This window comes from Dermacentor silvarum, chromosome 1 (assembly GCF_013339745.2).
Source record: "Dermacentor silvarum isolate Dsil-2018 chromosome 1, BIME_Dsil_1.4, whole genome shotgun sequence".
In the NCBI taxonomy this organism is placed as follows: domain Eukaryota; kingdom Metazoa; phylum Arthropoda; class Arachnida; order Ixodida; family Ixodidae; genus Dermacentor; species Dermacentor silvarum.
This window is the reverse complement of record NC_051154.1, coordinates 132,589,504-132,607,354: the sequence shown is the minus strand read 5'-3', so window position 1 is coordinate 132,607,354 and position 17,851 is coordinate 132,589,504. Positions and strand designations below refer to the sequence as shown.

The 17,851-nt window shown below is 41.9% G+C and overlaps 1 protein-coding gene across 1 annotated transcript in view; it reads right to left on the bottom strand.

Moving 5' to 3' along the window:
- Nucleotides 1-3,715: 3,715 nt before the first annotated feature.
- LOC119436054 (uncharacterized) overlaps nucleotides 3,716-17,851 on the bottom strand; it is a 293,233-nt gene continuing 279,097 nt past the window's right edge. The window contains exons 26-29 of the mRNA XM_037702798.2: nucleotides 17,473-17,665; nucleotides 10,310-10,454; nucleotides 8,436-8,600; nucleotides 3,716-5,347 (exon numbers count right to left, since the gene is read on the bottom strand). Coding sequence (XP_037558726.1) covers nucleotides 5,274-5,347; nucleotides 8,436-8,600; nucleotides 10,310-10,454; nucleotides 17,473-17,665 — 577 coding nt within the window. The 3' untranslated portion in view covers nucleotides 3,716-5,273. The remainder of the gene's footprint in view (nucleotides 5,348-8,435; nucleotides 8,601-10,309; nucleotides 10,455-17,472; nucleotides 17,666-17,851) is intronic.

Sequence of the window (17,851 nt, the reverse complement as noted above, 5' to 3'; positions counted from 1 at the left end):
ATCCAGTGCCATATTGTATTGGGGATGAAGTTTGGTTTCTGGGTGGACGAGCTAAGCCCACTCTACCCGAATTATGTTGTTGCTGCCTCGTCAGACGCACGCAAGGCATCCCCATGTTGTCATAAATAGTTTCGCAATTGAAGCATTTGTGTGATAAAATAATCTTAGAATGTGCCACGTGAACCTATGCTGTACTGTCCCCGCTACAGCCAAAAAAACAACGTTCCGCAAGCTGATTCGGCGACATTATAATTGCAAAGGTTGCAGCATTATAATAATGACTGAAGGAAATTGTCATGCCACTTCCTCTATATTTATGAATAATGTTAAGCTATGTTAATGCTTAGAAATTCGTATTCGGCCTCCAACAGCTACAGCCGTTTCTTTTTATATTATTACAGATCTTTGTTTTTATAGCTTGTGGTGGACATTGGAAGACGTGGATATTACTTGGCACAGCAAATAGCAATAGGCAAATTTAAAGCGGATTTGAAATTCGCAATAATTTTTTTTTATCATTTACTTTGGCGATCGTGTCGCAACTGTCATAGAAACCAGTTATAGTGCTCAAGGCCTCGTTCATTCAGAGTAAATCCTAAAACAAGCACAAGTTTTGGGATATCTGTCCACAAAGTCTCCCATGAAATACGTTGCTGTTCCCCTTAGTTTCATCCTGCCGAGCACAGGGAAGAGGGGTACTTTGGGAAATCATTACATCACCTAGTGTATTTCACAGGAACGCACACCGGTCATGTGCTTCCCACCCCCTGAAATTTCTGTGTACCAGGATACCTGGCATAAAACAATGTTCGACACCTGCCTGCCCTACCTCCCCTCCCCAAAAAAGATTCCTGGCTACGCCACTGGTAATTTATAGCACATATAATGAGGATGGACACTGCGAAAGTGGTTGCAGCTCAGGGCTTCAGGATTTTTGCTAAATGGTTATGGCTACTGTCGAGCTTTATTCTGGAATTGCAAAATATAAGCCTTAAAGCAACAATTTACGAAGTTAATTAGCTAATTACACATCGCAACTTGTAGTGTACGTGATATCTCTTTGTCAAACTTTGCCTAAATTGTAGGCAATACGGTATAAATAAAAAGTCGCAGTTTCGCCCGAAAAGCGAAGCATCGATTACGATAGCAAATTAGCGAGTTATACGGGGCAAGGGTAGTTTTTTTAATTGGCCATATAAAGTTGTAAACATTCGCTTACTAACTAAATAGACAAGCACGGTGTCACGCGCGCACAGGTAAACATGAACACATCTCGCTCGATGCCCGCGGTAACTCGCTGTGAAAACGCCGGAGTGAGAAAGCGCGCCAGCAGCAGCGGGCAAATTGACCTTCGCGCTGTCTCTCGTCTCGCTTCAACGCGAACCAATTAACGCCGAAAGCAGAGTGCATACAAAGCTACTGGCACTCGACCCATGCACTTTGTCCCCATCGCAGATCGCTTTGAAGATGAGGCCCGCGCGGGCGCGTACTTCGCCCGCATCGCAGATCGCTTTCAAGATACGGCGCGGCCGTGCTGTGAGCAGCAGCGTCCTCTTTCAGAACAGCTCCTAAAGTGAAAGGTTTACTTTACCGCAACTAGATAGTTTTATTTTCATTCCAGGCACTCACTTACGAAATGTCAGAGGTTTGCCGGAAATCCATCTAGCTATTTCATCTTGGCGCGCAATACTTTGTGCCTCATGTGTACTGTAGCTTATGCTGCACGGAGTTCTACTATACCAGGGTGTAAAGTCATTCAAGAGCTATTGATGGGGCTGGCTATCAAGTCCCGCAGTGCCATGCAAGAAACAAAAGCAGCATTTGTTTCGGCCCCTTTCAGACTTCTTAGCTCCTTCCCTCTGAGCATTATATGTGCTTGCCATGTGTGGATACACTTATCTGGCTTAGAAAACCATTGATAAGTGCATGCACTTATACCGGAGCGAAGGTCTTTTTTTCCAACCAATTCTAGGAATGTCTTAGAGGAGAACAGGTTGAATGAGCAGCTGGTTAAAATGTTAACAATTTATTTCAATGGTAGAGAATAAAGCAGCATGTGTTTTGGTAGCCAGAGCATGACAAACATTTTGATGCCAATACAAACAAACTGAATGTATTTTGCTGCTCCATGCACTGTCCCAGAACATGTCCTGATTTCTTGGTGTTTTGTGTTCAGATTTTAGTAATGTTCTTGTTCAAGTATTCCCAACTCTACTAAAAACTAAGTGATGCATGATCTAAAGGAATAAATAAAAGAGCAAGCACTGAACTCAAACAAGCTTTAAAATCCTCTCAAGGTACACAGGCACACAAGGGGCTGGTACATGCATGCAATGTAGCTGGCCTTACCATTCTTGCAGGAACTTTAGGAAAGTATAATTTGCAACTTCTCTTGGCACATCTTCCTCATACCTTATTCACACAGTTGATGCAGTCTTTATTTTAAATGGGCAACTGTGTGCAAATACAAGTTCCTCTTCAAGCATATGGCCCTCTAAACAGTGGGCCCTTACTTTTAGCCTCGAGACCTTCTGGATATTGACAAGTAAACCAAATGCCCCATCAGGACATGTCTTTCAAGCTTTTTTCTCCTCAAGTGTTGGTGGTAAACCAGAGCTTCTGTTCTCGTTGACCTCCCTCCTGCCTTTCCCCGTTCTTTTGACTCTCTCTTTTTCCAATAGCTGCTTGCTAACCACTATGATTGCTCTCATTGCTTAGATTCCTTGTTCATGCTTTTAACTTACATGGACCTTTGTTTTTTATTTTTACTTTTCCTTACTGGCAGTTGTGCCCTTTTCTTCGCTGTCTGCATATAACCTAGCATCACTGCTCTTTGCAGCAAACAATAGCAGATCTAAGGCTCAGGACAGGTGACTTGGTGACTGTGGCCAATGTGCCAGCCCACATTCTTAACTGTGGAAGGTTTCATAGACCTCACTTTTGAAACTAACGTAATGTAATGGAAATACAAATAATGTAAATACCCCAAACCCTATTACACACCAACCTGCAGATAAAAAGACACCTAAAAGCCAAATTTATTGACAGAGGTGCCAGGTAATAAAGGGGCTGTAGTGACTGCTTACAAGTTCAATAGAACTACTAACTACTGATGTCCACAAAGCATGCACCTATTCTGCAAAGCAGATGATGCAACTACATAATAAAACACAATAGGTGATAGTTAGGCCTGCCCAAATAGCAATGAACAACCTGTGCTCTTGATGTATACAACAATAAGGTGCTCTTCTTTCTCTCTCTTTTGGAAAAAGAGTGTATTACTAACCCTGCAGGTCTTTGTCACAAAGCCATGATCGTGTGCAGCAATACTCTGCATTCTAGACCTGAACTATAGCCACAATTGGTAAGCAGAAAGCTCATTTGACCTGCAGCTCAATGTCTTTTTTTTTTCCTGCCCCCCACTATTCTATAAAACTAGTAAAAACAAGTTGCATACACAAACCTGACTGCAGGCACTATTATTAACACCTACCCTTCAACCCAAAGACTAAAAATGTCGAGACTGTCAAGACTCTCAAGGCTCTAAAACCAGTCACTGAAACCCAAGAAGACTATGTAAATGCAGGCATGAGGTTCACCAGCATAATGAGTAAGTCAGCCTATGATCAGATTTGGTCACCCAATCTTCCCAACATTTATTTCAATTCCCAAATTTCAAGCTTGGCAACTGAACCAACCATCACGAGACATTCAATCAGACTGGCAGATGTGTTCTTTATTTGGCAATATTGCAGATGTCACAATCTTTTTCATACACCTTTAGGCTTTCTGAGTCCTAAAGGCGAACAGGGGCAGCAACACTACTTTTACCCTTTCATATAGTACCTAGACTTATACTTTTAGCTTACCCTGCATAAGATCTCACATAGCAAAGAAAGGAAAAACAAAATGCACTAAACAAAAGACGCACTTCTCAAGGAAAAAAATATTTGGCAGAATGAGACAGTAACAGAGCAACCATTGTTCAGAGCATGATGAATGTTTGAGATAGTTTATGTACTTGCTGCAAGTACAACTTTGCAACACGCCTGGCTCTGAGAAGAAGTAAGTGATGCTACTGGCACTGAAGTTGCAGGAAAAACTGCTCTTGACAAAGCAAAATGACATTTTTGTCATCAGAAGAAAACCTAATACTGTACATTTCAGTAAACAAACAAAAGGACTTAGGAAAGCCACAGCTTCTCTCTGTGCAGGTGTGTATGTAAAATGGAACACAAATGTCTCCTAGTATATGTTTATACTGTGGCCACTTTGGCGCAAATCAGTTGCAAGCTCAGCTTCTACAGTGGCAGTCGCCGTTGCAAGACAAATCTATCAGTCGATGCATGACATAGTAACTGCGAGAAAACACTTCTTGGAAAATAGATCACAGGGGTTTCAGAACAAAAACAAATAAATAACCTTTCTTACTGTACAAAAACAAATTGGCTAACAAAATGCACCTGGCTTAAGTAACTTCACTTGTTCTTGGCCAAAATGTGTCATGTCTGCAAACAAACCATACAAGAGCTGTCTTTTTTAGAGTTGCATTTCATCTTTACAACTCATCAACAACATTCAGTCTTGGAGAATAGGAGGGCAAGAATATAGAGATATGGCGAATAGAAGCAAAGTAGAGAGAAAGAAACTTGGCAATCACTAGACTACTCAGTATAGTACAACATATTTACACTGAAACTAACACATCACATATGGAGTGATTGGTGAACCACAAGAGTATGTCCCACTTGCTTCTTAGCCTACATGCTCTCACATATTCTCCATGTCTGGTTTTAAAAAACATCACTGAGAAAAAAAAAAAAATCCTACAGACTATGTGTCATCAGAGTAAAGTACTCAGATGTGGCCAAGAAGGCAATCTGCATGTGAACACTTTGTAGAAAATCGAGACGACCCACATGCCACACTCTAAACAGAATTGTAACTTGAGCACCACAGAATTGAAAAAAGCTGATATCACACATATTCTGTCACTTCGGCACAAATGTCAATCCATGCCTCAAATTAAAAACTAAGAATACATGTTCTAATCTGATCACAATACCCCTTACAGTCTCTTTACAAGTGATATATCCAATCTAAATGACAGAAATGTCCCACTACACTGCCAAGGGGAAAATAAGGCAACAGAAAGTTGCTTACAGCGCCTCTTGAGATCAGCTATTTTTTGTTAATTCTGTCATGCTGAAGTCATTCAACAGTACTGCTTGGTGTGAACACCTCCTGCTACAGGGGTCCAAGAATGAACCACACTAAGATGACATTGCAGCCAAAGAACGTCGCTCATCCTCGGAAAGATCCAGCCCACTCTTTAAGGTACGGCGAACTGCATATGGTAAAGGGAGGAGAAAATAACACAATTAATGCTTCAAGTTCCCTGCCTACTGTAATCTACCAGCATAAAGTACCATTAAAAAAAAGTGACTTAGGGATTTGCTGTTTATGAAAGCAAATAAAAACAATTCAATCCAATGACAACTTCTAGATGAAGTTGTCACCAGTACAGTGCTCAATGAAATTGAGCAGACCAGAATCCGACACGTAAATTTAAGAGATGCAAGCTGGCCAGCACAATACTTTACGGCTAACAGCTAACCTGGAGCCAGTTAAAAAAAAAAGAAAAGCCTTCCATGCAGATGAAACCAATTGTATGTCGTTAGAAACCTCCTAAAGAAGCCTGCCGTATCTTTGTTTTTTTCTTATTAGAGCAACTAGTACTGATTAATTAACAAACTTCTTAATTATAATCTTCGTTGCCACAATGTCAATAAAAGATTTATAGAGCACTTTTCAAAACATCACTATCAGTTGTTTGTGATGTGTTATGGTTTGCACAGCTAACTTTTCCATGCGTAAATGAATGCCTGTGATAACTTTAAAAACCAGTCACAACCCACCACTTGTGCACCACAGTGGCCTTCTTTTAAATGTTATAAAAAGAGCTACACAAACGGTAACACGTCGAAAACAAATTAAAGTGATATTTTCAAATGTGCTCTACAAACCTTATATTGAAATTGTGGCCATAAAGTTGATAATTAAAAATATTGTTAATTAATCAGTAGTAATTACTCTATTAAGAAGAACAAAAAATACTAGAGGTTGCTCCAGAAGGTTGCAACATACAAGGTGTTTCAGCAAATACATCCCAAAATTTTTCAATATTGCCTGCGGCAGATAGCACAATTCTAGTTCATGAGCTGGTCTACTCGAAGAGGTGGACATTACTTGCACAAAAAATTGAAATACATAATCGACTAATTACTATAAATCCACTAATTAAGTTTTTAACTAATTACCTTATGGCCCATATTGCAATTTACAAATTGTAGCCGTGGAGTTCGCAAGGCGGATCCACTTGGAACGAATTCTCAGGATGACACCAGTTTCGAGATATTAATTCCCTAACTTTGCGTAGAAATGCATTGGCATTCCAGTTAATTTCTTAGTAAAACGTTGTTTTATGCATTGAAGCACAAAAGTAACAGGAATGCCACTACATTTCTCTGCAAAGCACAGGAGTTAATCAGAACTGGTTTTGGCACGTAAAACCCCAGAAAGAAGATGAAGAACGAGAGTTAATATCTCGAGACTGGTGTCATCCTGAGAATTTGTTCTAAGTGGGATCCACTTAGTCACTCCAAACAGCCTTGTGAACTCCACGGCTACAATTTGTAAATTGCAACATAGGCCATAAGGTAATTAGTTAAAAACTTAATTAGTGAAATTTTGTTCATTAGTCAAGTATGCATTTCAATTTTTTCTGCAAGTTATGTCCGCCTCTTCGAGTAGACCAGCTCACGAACTAAAACTGTGCTATTTGCCATAGGCAACCTATAAAAAAATTTTGAAAGTGTTCGCTGAAATACCCGGTACACTGGGTTTCATACAGACAGAAGACATTGCTTTTTTTTTTTTTTCTTAACTTGCTCCACGTTAGTTAGGCCACCCAGTAAATGAGTAGCAAAAAGGTGTGATCTTCCAATGACCTACCTTAACCACAGTGAAGCTACATGATGAGCTGATCACAAATCAATGAAAAAGAAAAAAGATATTGTGCACACACAATGCTCAATGCACAAGTGAAATGCAGCTTTGATAAATGTAAAACAAATCAATGCAAATGTCAGTAAAAAATAGCTGTCAATTACTTGAATAGCAAAATACCTAAATATGCTGAGAGACAGATGAAACAAGTAATGTTCAATAATTTTCCTCCTGAACATAAAAAATCAGCACACAGTTTTCTATATGCCTTGTTCTAGTTGATTGTCAAGCCCAAAGATCTAGTAACTGCAATGGGCATACATATTTTGTGCTCTAGTTTCAACTAAGATACAAGCAAAAAGCATTTGGAGTATCCCCCAAAACAGTGAAACCTGTAGTACTAAGACACAAAAGGCTATCAATGAAATGTTTCATGGAGAGACATGATAGCTCACTTAGTGCAAAAATATTACTGAAACTTGTTTGTCTTGAAGCAGTAAAACAGTTTACACCAAAATCAAAATATATAAGAAACTTATGCTGCAAACAGAGTGAAAACTCTAGGTGCCTGCACAGTGACAGCCGGCTTGTTTTTTACACTAGAAGGCCAAGATTCAGCAGCTATAAGCACATGCTCTCATTCGAGTCTGCAGATTGTGATACAAGCATACAAACCGCAGGCCTCGGCACCGTGAAGGTGCAAGCCAATTTCTCCATAGATAGGGGGAGGCACCCCTACATAGCCTGAACTAATAACATGTGCATGGTACAAGATACTGTAAAACCCTATCATTTTGTGACCCCAATTGTTTGCGAATCAGGGACTTTGGCATATTTGCAGCTACTACTTTTCGCAATGTGCCAGGCGGCTCACGTGGGTCACAAAGCTCCATTGTGTTTTTGCACCATTTCTTCCTTTTTGAAACAGTGCAGCATGTTTAGCCTCCTGCATGGAACTTCAGTCTTATGTCTTCTTCATGCGTGACTTCTCATGAACCACTTGTTGTCCAAGGGCTTGCCTGTGCTAAATTGATTGGTGTGCTGCATACACAATCTTGTTTCTTTTGCACACTATCTTGTTTCTGGCATAGCACAAGCTTGTGCAGCCAAGTAAATCGAATGCACCATATTTTAGGGGGTACAACCAGCACAACTAGCCGGCAAAAGAAATTTTTCTTTTGTTTTCAGTATAGCATCCATAATTTTTCCTTGATTATATATATATATATATATATATTTATGTAGCATCCATATGCCCTTGGATTCTGCAACATTTTCCAATCGTGAAATTCGCACAAATTAGGAGCACGCGAAAATAAAGGATTTTACAGTATTATGAAAAGGCATCAGGCTAGCAGCACTGATTTTGTGCATTTTTGCTTCAAGTGATTAAACCTCAGGGATGCATGATCACTGATACCACTTACGTGACTTTCTATCACCGTAGCGAGCTTTCTTGCGAATGCGCGGCTCATTTCGTGCAGGCTGTGCTGTGGCTGTTTTGACAAGGCTCTCTAAGATCTCATCATCAGCATCAGTCAGGTTATCATCCCTTGTTGGAGTACTGTGCCGACCAAGGGTCCCCCCAGGGCCTGCAGTACATTAAGTGTTATAGTACTGCAGAATCCTGATTTCACAAAAATCTATATTACCAGATCTCCAGACAGCAAAATTTGATTTCCCAAACAAAAGCAGGCCATTGATTTCATGTATAACATTTTCATAAAATCAATGTAGTAATGAACCAACGGATACTACATGGAACATGATTTTACAAGGAGCTCTTGGTAGGAAAGAAAAAATGAGGTGCAAGAATAACACACAAGTATTTCTGTGCATACATCAAGGAAATGAAACAAAAACACACAGCAGTACAGGCAGCTGCAAAGAAAACAGCACTTACCCCCGTATTCAGAAATGTATCTCAACTTGAAGCACATGCTTGACTTGATCTAAACGACGCCTGGCGTGAATGTTCCCAGGACACTTATCACATTTCCTTCGGCACATTCACAACAGGCATAATTTAGAACAAGTCAAGCATGGACTTCATGTTAAGATGCCTTTATGAATACAGGGGTTAGTCACCTTTTTCTTTCTGCATTTTGTCATATTTGCACTGGAAATACATGCACACAGCCAAGTTACTCTGCAAACTGATAACATTTCACAAGGGATATCTGTGTTCCCAACCCAGGTACATTGTTGCTTGCCTCATGGGGGTCCACATGATCTTGTGATTATACATGCAAACAGCCTAGTGTGTACAATCATAATCATGACAACTCTTTCATGCAGGGTCTTTGATGGACTGCTCACACATATGCTGTCTCCAGATGCTTGCATAATGAGCACACAGGTACTCCATACATGTGTGTTTTACTTTTTCTTTTTGAGCAACAGGTAACAGGTGTCATTAAAGTGCTAAAATGCCTTGAAGTATCATAATGTCAATCCTGATGGACTGCATAAAACATATAATTGACATTCTAATTATGAAACAAATCTGTTGCTCACACGAGACAAGCCACTGTTTTTCCATTTCTTTCTTCTTTCATTCTTTATTTTTCGAACACAAAATTTGCTAACTTTTTTATTTCATCAGACATTTATGTGCCCTGTTTGGGCAGATAAATAAAACTCAATTTTTACTGTTTCATGGTCGTCATAGTATGTATGGTGCAAAAGCTATAAATACATTAGCCAAAAACAAAAAGCCCACTCTAGGCAGGGACTACCACTTCAAGCCGAAAAAACATCTTTTCATAGGGCATCCCTCATAACATTCCAAACAACCCATGTCAAAAACAAAAGGATGTTAGTTTGCTCCTATACTACCTAGCTAACGCTTCTGGTTAAAATGACTTGTTCTAAAGTTAGCCTCATAAAGCATAACTTGTGCTTCCAATCGGTTTTGAGGCATAAAAGTCATCATAAAGAAACCATTTCAAAGAAGTGTAAACTAGATGCTCATAGCAGTTATTCTTTACTGAGCAAGAGCCATTAATTACCTAAGGAAAACTGCCAACTGAATTTAAATATGTACATATACATATTATACTGATATCATTGCTAACGTCACCTATCACCTATTAATTATGCACAGGTCATGGCTATGACTAGGTCAAGCTTAAACCAAACCTAAAATTCTTCAACATTTCAAAGATGTAAGTTCAACTAATTACTATCAGCTACGGAAAAATTGCATTAGAAAACAGCACTGACACTTTCAAATGCAAATCAACAAAGCGTATTAACCGCAGGAGATATAGCCACGTGCTTTCTAATTTATGGGAGTCACCTTGTGGTATCCTTGGCCGAGCCCGCATACCAGGCACAGTTCCCCATTTCCCTCCTTTGGGTTCCTCAACATCAGAGGTTCCATTTCCAAGGAGCTGCCTCAGCTCTTGGTCAGCCTGCTGCTCTTTTGTCCTGAACTTGTCCATCTACAATGGTGCATTCAGTAACAATAAGCAAATAGTACTGAGAAACCCAAAGCCTACAGATTCCTGCCGATTCCAATGTATAAGTATACTAGAAACAGTTATGCGATTTTGGACACCCAAAAACTCTATACCTTTTCTGGTTCATGAAAAGGGCATGCTTTGTTCCCAATTATATGCTGGAAGCTTTTCAGATGTTCAGCTCATTAAAGCAGTACTGCCTTCTTTTTTTTTCTGTTTGTGCGTTGTAGCTTATACTGAGCGCGATATTATATCGTTTAATGCTGGCTAGTGCTGCTTCATGGAACTGGTATACGTTAGTTATGTTTACTAATTCAGCAGGCAAGTGGTTTCAGTCGTGACTCGTTTTTAGCATAACTGAGTGGGAATAAGTGTGTGTGTTTTGATGTAGTATGTTGACATTACCAGGGGCGTAGCCAGAAATTTCTTTCGGGGGGGGTTCACCGGCCCGACCGGGGGGGGGGGGGGGGGGGGGGGGCAAGCGTCTGCTTTCCTCTACGTGGCGTGATCGATAATAAATATCGGTAGTTTAAGCAGACTCTATACATGTATATAAAAGACATGGGACCCCCCCTCGCGTGTGCTAGTGAGGAAATTAAGTAAAAAGTAAAGCAAGCTCAGTAAAATACAGTAAGCACGACAGGTACAGTGGGCGTTTGGAGCAACGGTCTCTCATCGCGCGACTGAATGGACCAGTCTTCGAAAACGCATCATTGAGACGACCCGCCCGATCGGAGAAGCCATCATTAATTGTTAATCTTCGTTAAGCGTAGGTGGCGTCGTCCTCGTCGAGGCGAAGTGCGTTTCACAAATCAAGGTCGGCTATACACGTGAAAATGCATGCGTGACCAGGCTATACATACTCCCATAGCAATAACTTGTTCGCTGCGTCTTTGCGCTAGAAAACTTAAGTACGCGCATAAACGGGGAAGGCTTTTTTTTTTTTTTTCGAAGCTTTCGTCGCCCTGCTCCCTCATACGAGAGGGTTGCATTTCCTGCGGCAAGTGCATGGGCCGCTCTGTCTTCCGCTGTGAACGAGTGGGCAGCCGTCATTTGCCTTTACGTCAACAGATTCGGAATTGTACAGAATATTTCCCCGCACAGCATAGATATGGCATGTGTACGCATTTTAAGTAGTGCGTGCAACTCATTTCTGCTTCACTTACGCCGGTGCAAACAGGAAGCGGCCTTGTACCTCACAGGATCTCGACTGATTGGTGTACTAGTGAATTTAGAGCACTGCACGGGCTCGGGCTTATCCGAAAGCCCGGGCCCGGCCCGTGGGCCGGGCCGGGCCGGGTAGAACAGTTTTTTCACGGGCTCTGGCTGGGCTCGGGCACGGCGTGTGCTTTTTGACCCGGGCCCGGGCCGGGCTCGGGTTTTTTGACGCGGGTCCGGGCCGGGCTCGGGCTTTCTGGTGGTGTGCATGTAACGTGCAGCGAGTTATTCTCGGGCGTCTCAACTCTGAAAAACATTATTTTTCGGTCTCCGGCCGGGTTCGGGCCGGTTTCGAGTCGGGCTCAGGCCGGGCTCGGGCCTAAGGTAAAGAGGTGGCGGGCCGGGCCGGGCGGGTAACGTAGATTATTTCCGGGCCCGGGGCGGGCCCGGGTCTCGCCATAAACGTTTTGATCGGGCTCGGGCGGGCCGCCCAACGTAAAAACGGGCCCGGCCCGGGCCCGGGCTGAAAAAATCGACCCGTGCAGTGCTATACTAGTGATGCAGGAATGAACTCCGGTCTTGTTCAGTGCATAGGGCACATAATCAATTTCTCAGGACGCGTGAACTCCGACGAGAAGTGTCAGCGCCTGCAACAAGAGTTTACTTACGCTGTACTGCGCACAGCAGTAATCCATGCTTGTCGGCTGTCTGTTTCGTTCATTCTGTTGCGAGTCGGTGGAATTTCACTGCTGGCATCAACCCCTTCGTGTGTACATTGCTGGTTTGGGATTCCACAACACAACAGCAACTACCAGCGTTGCGCAATTGCTGGTTTGGGATTCAACAACACAACAGTAACAACCAGCCTTCCGTAGTGGCGCAATCGCATACAAGAGACGTTTCGCGCGCAGACTGGCCAGTGGCTACGTTCACACTTGGGAAGCGGCAAGCGGGCGGAAAGGCCAAAGCGGCCGGAAAATCTTTTCCGCGCATGTCCAAGTTGTTCACATTTGTTTTGCTACCGCCGCTGCCGCTTTCGTCCACATCCATCTAGTATGCGTACGTTTGTCGGCGTGGTGTCGCTCATTATCGCATTATTTCGAGCGGTATGTTCATTCATTGACCCACATACCGTCATCAAAAGTGATCATTTTACGCAACTTCGCGTGTCATCTGCGACCTTCGGTCAATTCCTCGTTGGCGTTCCGTGATTCTCCTCACACGGGCGCGGTAGCGCTGAGTCACAGGTTGGTGCCTAGGCGTGATTATATTTATTTAATAGCTTTTATTTACAAGTTGTAATAACATTTCATCATTTCGTATTATTGTCGGCGCCTCCAGGACACCAAAGCGGCAACGGGAACACCAAAGCTAAAACCCGGGCTGGCCCTTGTGTTGGGGCTCGCCGAAGCCTGCGCGTCCTATATACGTGAGACCTACGCTCCAATCTATCGTCGCGACGAGAAAAGCACCCCGCGACTTCTGCAACATAACGTGCACGTGCAGGAATTATGGAGCGCCAACGAGGAATCTGCCCAACTATTGTCTGCCATGGAAGTGGAAGAAGAAATGGCTTTTATACTTCTACCTACTTGTTTTCTAGAAATGGACAATGAATAAACGGAAGACGCGGACACCTTGGAAACGGTGGTGGTGGGTCGGCCTGGCTTCGCAAAAGCGTGAGAAGTTGGGTCACGCCAAGGCTTCGTTGCCGCACCTCCGGTTGCGCGACATACTATCGCGAGTATGGCTGACAGTACGTTTTAGTACCACTCTTGTCGTAGAGCAAGGGGTTGTTCTTGATCGCGTCGATCAGCAGTGCAGCCTACACTTTTGGTGCCATGTTCAATTTTACGACCGGTTGTTTACATGCTAGTGTAGCTTCCGGTCGAGCAGAACGACTTTCCGCCGCGTTTCCGCTTCGCCATAGCGAAAAAATCGGTCCGAGACCGATTTGGCTCGCCGCTTTTTTTTCTGCCTGTTTTGCCGACTAGGCGGGTGGATTTTTGCAAGATTTTGCAGCTTCCGACAGCTCCGAGACCAAGTGTGAACGTAGCCTAAGATCCTGCGCGAGCGCGGCCTAACCTGCTCCTGAAGGGAAGCGGCGGAAATGTATACCGGAAATTTCGACCACCTGGGGTCTTTAACGTGCACCTAAATCTAAGTAAACGGGCCTCGAGCATTTTCGCTTTCATCTAAAATGCGGCTGCCGCATTTGTTGCTTCAGAATGCGGCCGCCACATTCTCGCCCAAAACCTCAGAGACCGTCAAAGCCTTGACAAACACCGTGACAGTTTTTTTTCCATATGCAGAAATGATTCGCTGTAAATTACCAACCCAAACGGAAGCGCCCAGGAATGAAATTGTGATATAGTAGCACCGGTTCCTTGAATTATGTCAGCGCGAAGCGATGTGAACAAAGGGTGGGTAAGTGGGGCGGGCGGGGGGGGGGGGGGTTGCGGAAAAAATTTCGGGGGGGGTTTGAACCCCCCCAACCCCCCCTCTGGCTACGCCCCTGGACATTACGGTAGTGATCTACATGCTGCGAGATGTAAGACGGAGATCTTATCCAGAGTGACCTAAGATAATGATTATGGTGATATATTTTCTTAAGTAAACACAACCGTGACATTTTCCTGTGAGTGGTCAGAGGGGGAAGGCCTAGAGTAACTTTCGTACTGGTAAAACTGGCAAAACAGTTATAACTACCTAGGAATTTAAGTGTGGAAAGGCTACCTATATTGCACATCTTCCACCGATGCCACATTTGTGAAATTGGCATTAGTGGAATACCATATGTTCCATAGAAATGACAAGGATAACAGGGCTAGTTACTTTTTGCATAACTAAATGTAGCAAAATATTTTTTGTAATTGCGATATACACCATGATGCTTTCAAGTTAAGTAACATACCATAATCATTTGCACCAATAAGAAAAACTGCTATTTTAGAGCTATTTTCTGCCAGTAGAATTCCAGTAGTTGGTCCTCTTGTTGTCCTTATATTGTTATTGATGAGGACAGTAAAAGAATGAGCAACATTGGCGTGGCTTTGGGGTCAAATAATTAACCATTAAGGTTTTATATTTGTTTAGAAAGACCTCATGCGCCTATGAAGAGGCATAGGGTGAGGGGGGCATACGGTACAATTTATAACAAAATACAGTCGGTAAAAAGATATAGATGCATACGAGGACTCAAAGATTGGCACGAAACGAAGACATGTGCATATTACAGAAACCATACAGATGTTAAAAAGAGAAAGAAATGAACAGATAAGCATTGCATTAAATTAAAAGCAATAAGAGAGGGGGAAAAAAAAAAGTTACATTGCGTTGGGCCATTGCATTGCGTAATGGGCATGCATTGCATAATGTAATAAAAAAAATTAGTAACACAGGCACAACGCGTGACAATGCATTGGACACATAAACGTAATTGGACTGATAAGTAACCATCACTAACTCAAAAAAAAGAAAGAAAGGAAAAAAAAATCTATGCGCAGTGTGGAGAAAAATGTTAGGCCAAATTACTGCAAAAGGCGTCATGATTTATGACGGAAGCAATGCTATCCGGAAGGCTGAAATTATTGTGCAATCTGCGTGATGTGAAGACGTGGTGATTCAAGCATGGTAAAGATAATCCGTCAGAGTGAATGAATTTATGGAATAACGACAGCAATGCATTATCACGGTGAGTACTCAATGACTGCAACGATAGTTTGACTTTGATCTGCATTATGCTAGATGGGGCACTCTAATGATGAGTAATGAAACGACTTGCCCTATTCTGAATTATTTCCAACACTTCATTTAGGTATTTCTGATGTGGTGACCAAATGGGAGACGCGTACTCAAGCTGGGGTCACACGAACGTTAAATAAGCCAGCTTACGCAAGGCCGATAGAACACTGTGCAAGTTCCGGCGCAGAAACCCTAATGATTTGGATGCATTGGCAGAGACACACATGATGTGCTCAGACCATGATAGGTTAGGTGCCCAGATACTTATATTGTGCAGTCGAGGATATAATACTATTTTTAATGTGGTAGATCAACTACGAATGACCAGATTTATGGGAGAAAGACATTATTTTACACTTTGACACATTTAGTGTCATGAGCTAGCGTCACCACTGGTTCACTATCTCTAGGTCTTGCTGGAGTGCTATATGATCATCACTGTTGGTTACTGGACGGTAGATTATGCAATCATCGGCGAATATTATTATGCAGGACGATATGTTCTTAGGCAGATCATTTATACAGATTAAAAACAGAGGTCCAAGGATGCTTCCTTGCGGCACACCAGAAGTAACATTATATTTGGGGGAATTTAAGTCATTAACTGGGGTAAATTGCTCTCAATTACACAGAAAGTTACGTAGCCATGACAATGTACTTAGAGTCCAATTTTAATGCAGAATGTTTCGATATGAGGCTGCAATGTGCAACACGATCAAATGCTTTGGAAAAGTCAAGGAATAAGCAGTCTGTCTGTAAGCAGTGATTCATGTTAAGGTGGATATCTGTTGTAAATTCAAATAATTGTGTCTCACACGAAAAGCCTTTTCTGAAACAGTGTTGATTGTGGAAAAAACTGTTAGATTCGAGATTATTATAAATATGCGAAGCAATGACATGTTAGAGCATTTTGCAACAAATGCGGTAAGCGAGAGGGGCCTATAATTTTCACATAAGTTTTTACTTCCATTTTTGTAAATCGGTACAACTTTTGCTATCTTCCAGTCGTAGGGAAGCATACCAGACATTAAGGACTGTCTGAAAATATGAAACAAGATGATGCTTGAAACATAAGTGTTATTTTTTAATATCTTAGAATTTATTCCATCAATGCCACAAAAAGAAGACACTTTAAGCTTGTTTATTGGCGAAGCAATGCCCTTGACCGTGATGTTTATCAGTGCCATGTAGTCGTAGTCGAAATCCGGTACAAAGGATATATTTTAGCTATCCTCACTTGTGAACACGGACGTGAAAAAGGAATTGAAAACCGTTGAACACTCACTCTCAGAAAGAGTGATTGCATTATCGTGCAACAGAATGCGGTTACTCTCTTGACTAGGGCTTATTGTTTTCCAAAATTTTGGTGGATTGTTCTTGAGTAATTGTGGAAAGTCGCTAGAAAAGTACTTATCCTTTGCTGTGCGTAGAGCAATGCAATATGATTTAAGTTGGGCTTTGTATTCAATTCACGGTGAAGGCATTCTTACGTGCCTGGCGTACTTGTACAGCAGCTCTTTATTATTCTCCATGCGTTTAAGAGTTTTTGTGAACCAAGGATTCAATATATTAGTACTGATTTTAATGCGGGGGATGTATATGTCAATTAACAAGGAGATCTTTTTCCTTGAACATCAACCAATTTACTTCAACTGATCGGTCGCAAAATGACGGTAGCATCTCATGCTCCCAAAATGTTTTTAGTTCAACGGTAATGACAGTGTAATTGCCTTTATTATAATCGCGAATTAATTTTGGCGACATATTAGAAACAGGAGAAGGCATATTTAAGGTGAGTTGAAGCAAATTACGATCACTAAAACCGTCTAAATGTTCTTTGTGAACTACTGTTTCAGGATTGTTTGTAAGTATAAGGTCTAGTATGTTAGAACCACGGGTTGGCTGCGACACAGTTTGGGAGAGGTTGTAGTCAAGGGTCAAGTTAATTCAGTCACCATGATTTCAGTCACCAAACAGATAGGTAATGTCAGCGGGGAACAGCTCAGATGCCTTAACTAGATTAAGTCTGAAACCGTGCTGAAGCAGAATGCAATTGCAATGTAGAGAGAGCTGCCACTAGAATGTGAAATAATCTCACCTCAGTGATCATTTTTCCACGAGTCTTGTTCCTTTCACGGTGGTTTGCTTTCTTCTCAAACTGTTGCTGTACGCGTTCTCTTGTCGTGCGATACTCCAGTGCAAATTCACTGATGACTTTGCATACTTGTTGTGCTTTGGTTTCTCTAATTGAGTGTGGTGGGCAGCCCAAATACACCAGCAACTTGTGAAATCTGAAGAAAAAAAAAATGTTTTTGTATTTTTGATGCCATTCTAACTGCCACTAAGATTGCTAAGGTAAAATGTATAAAAGCCCTTCTTGACAAGAGTCAATGCATCATATTTACACAAGATGAAGTCAACATGACCTCTGAAAATCAGGAACTCAAAACAAAGAGCGTCAAATCAAGTGCAAGTCG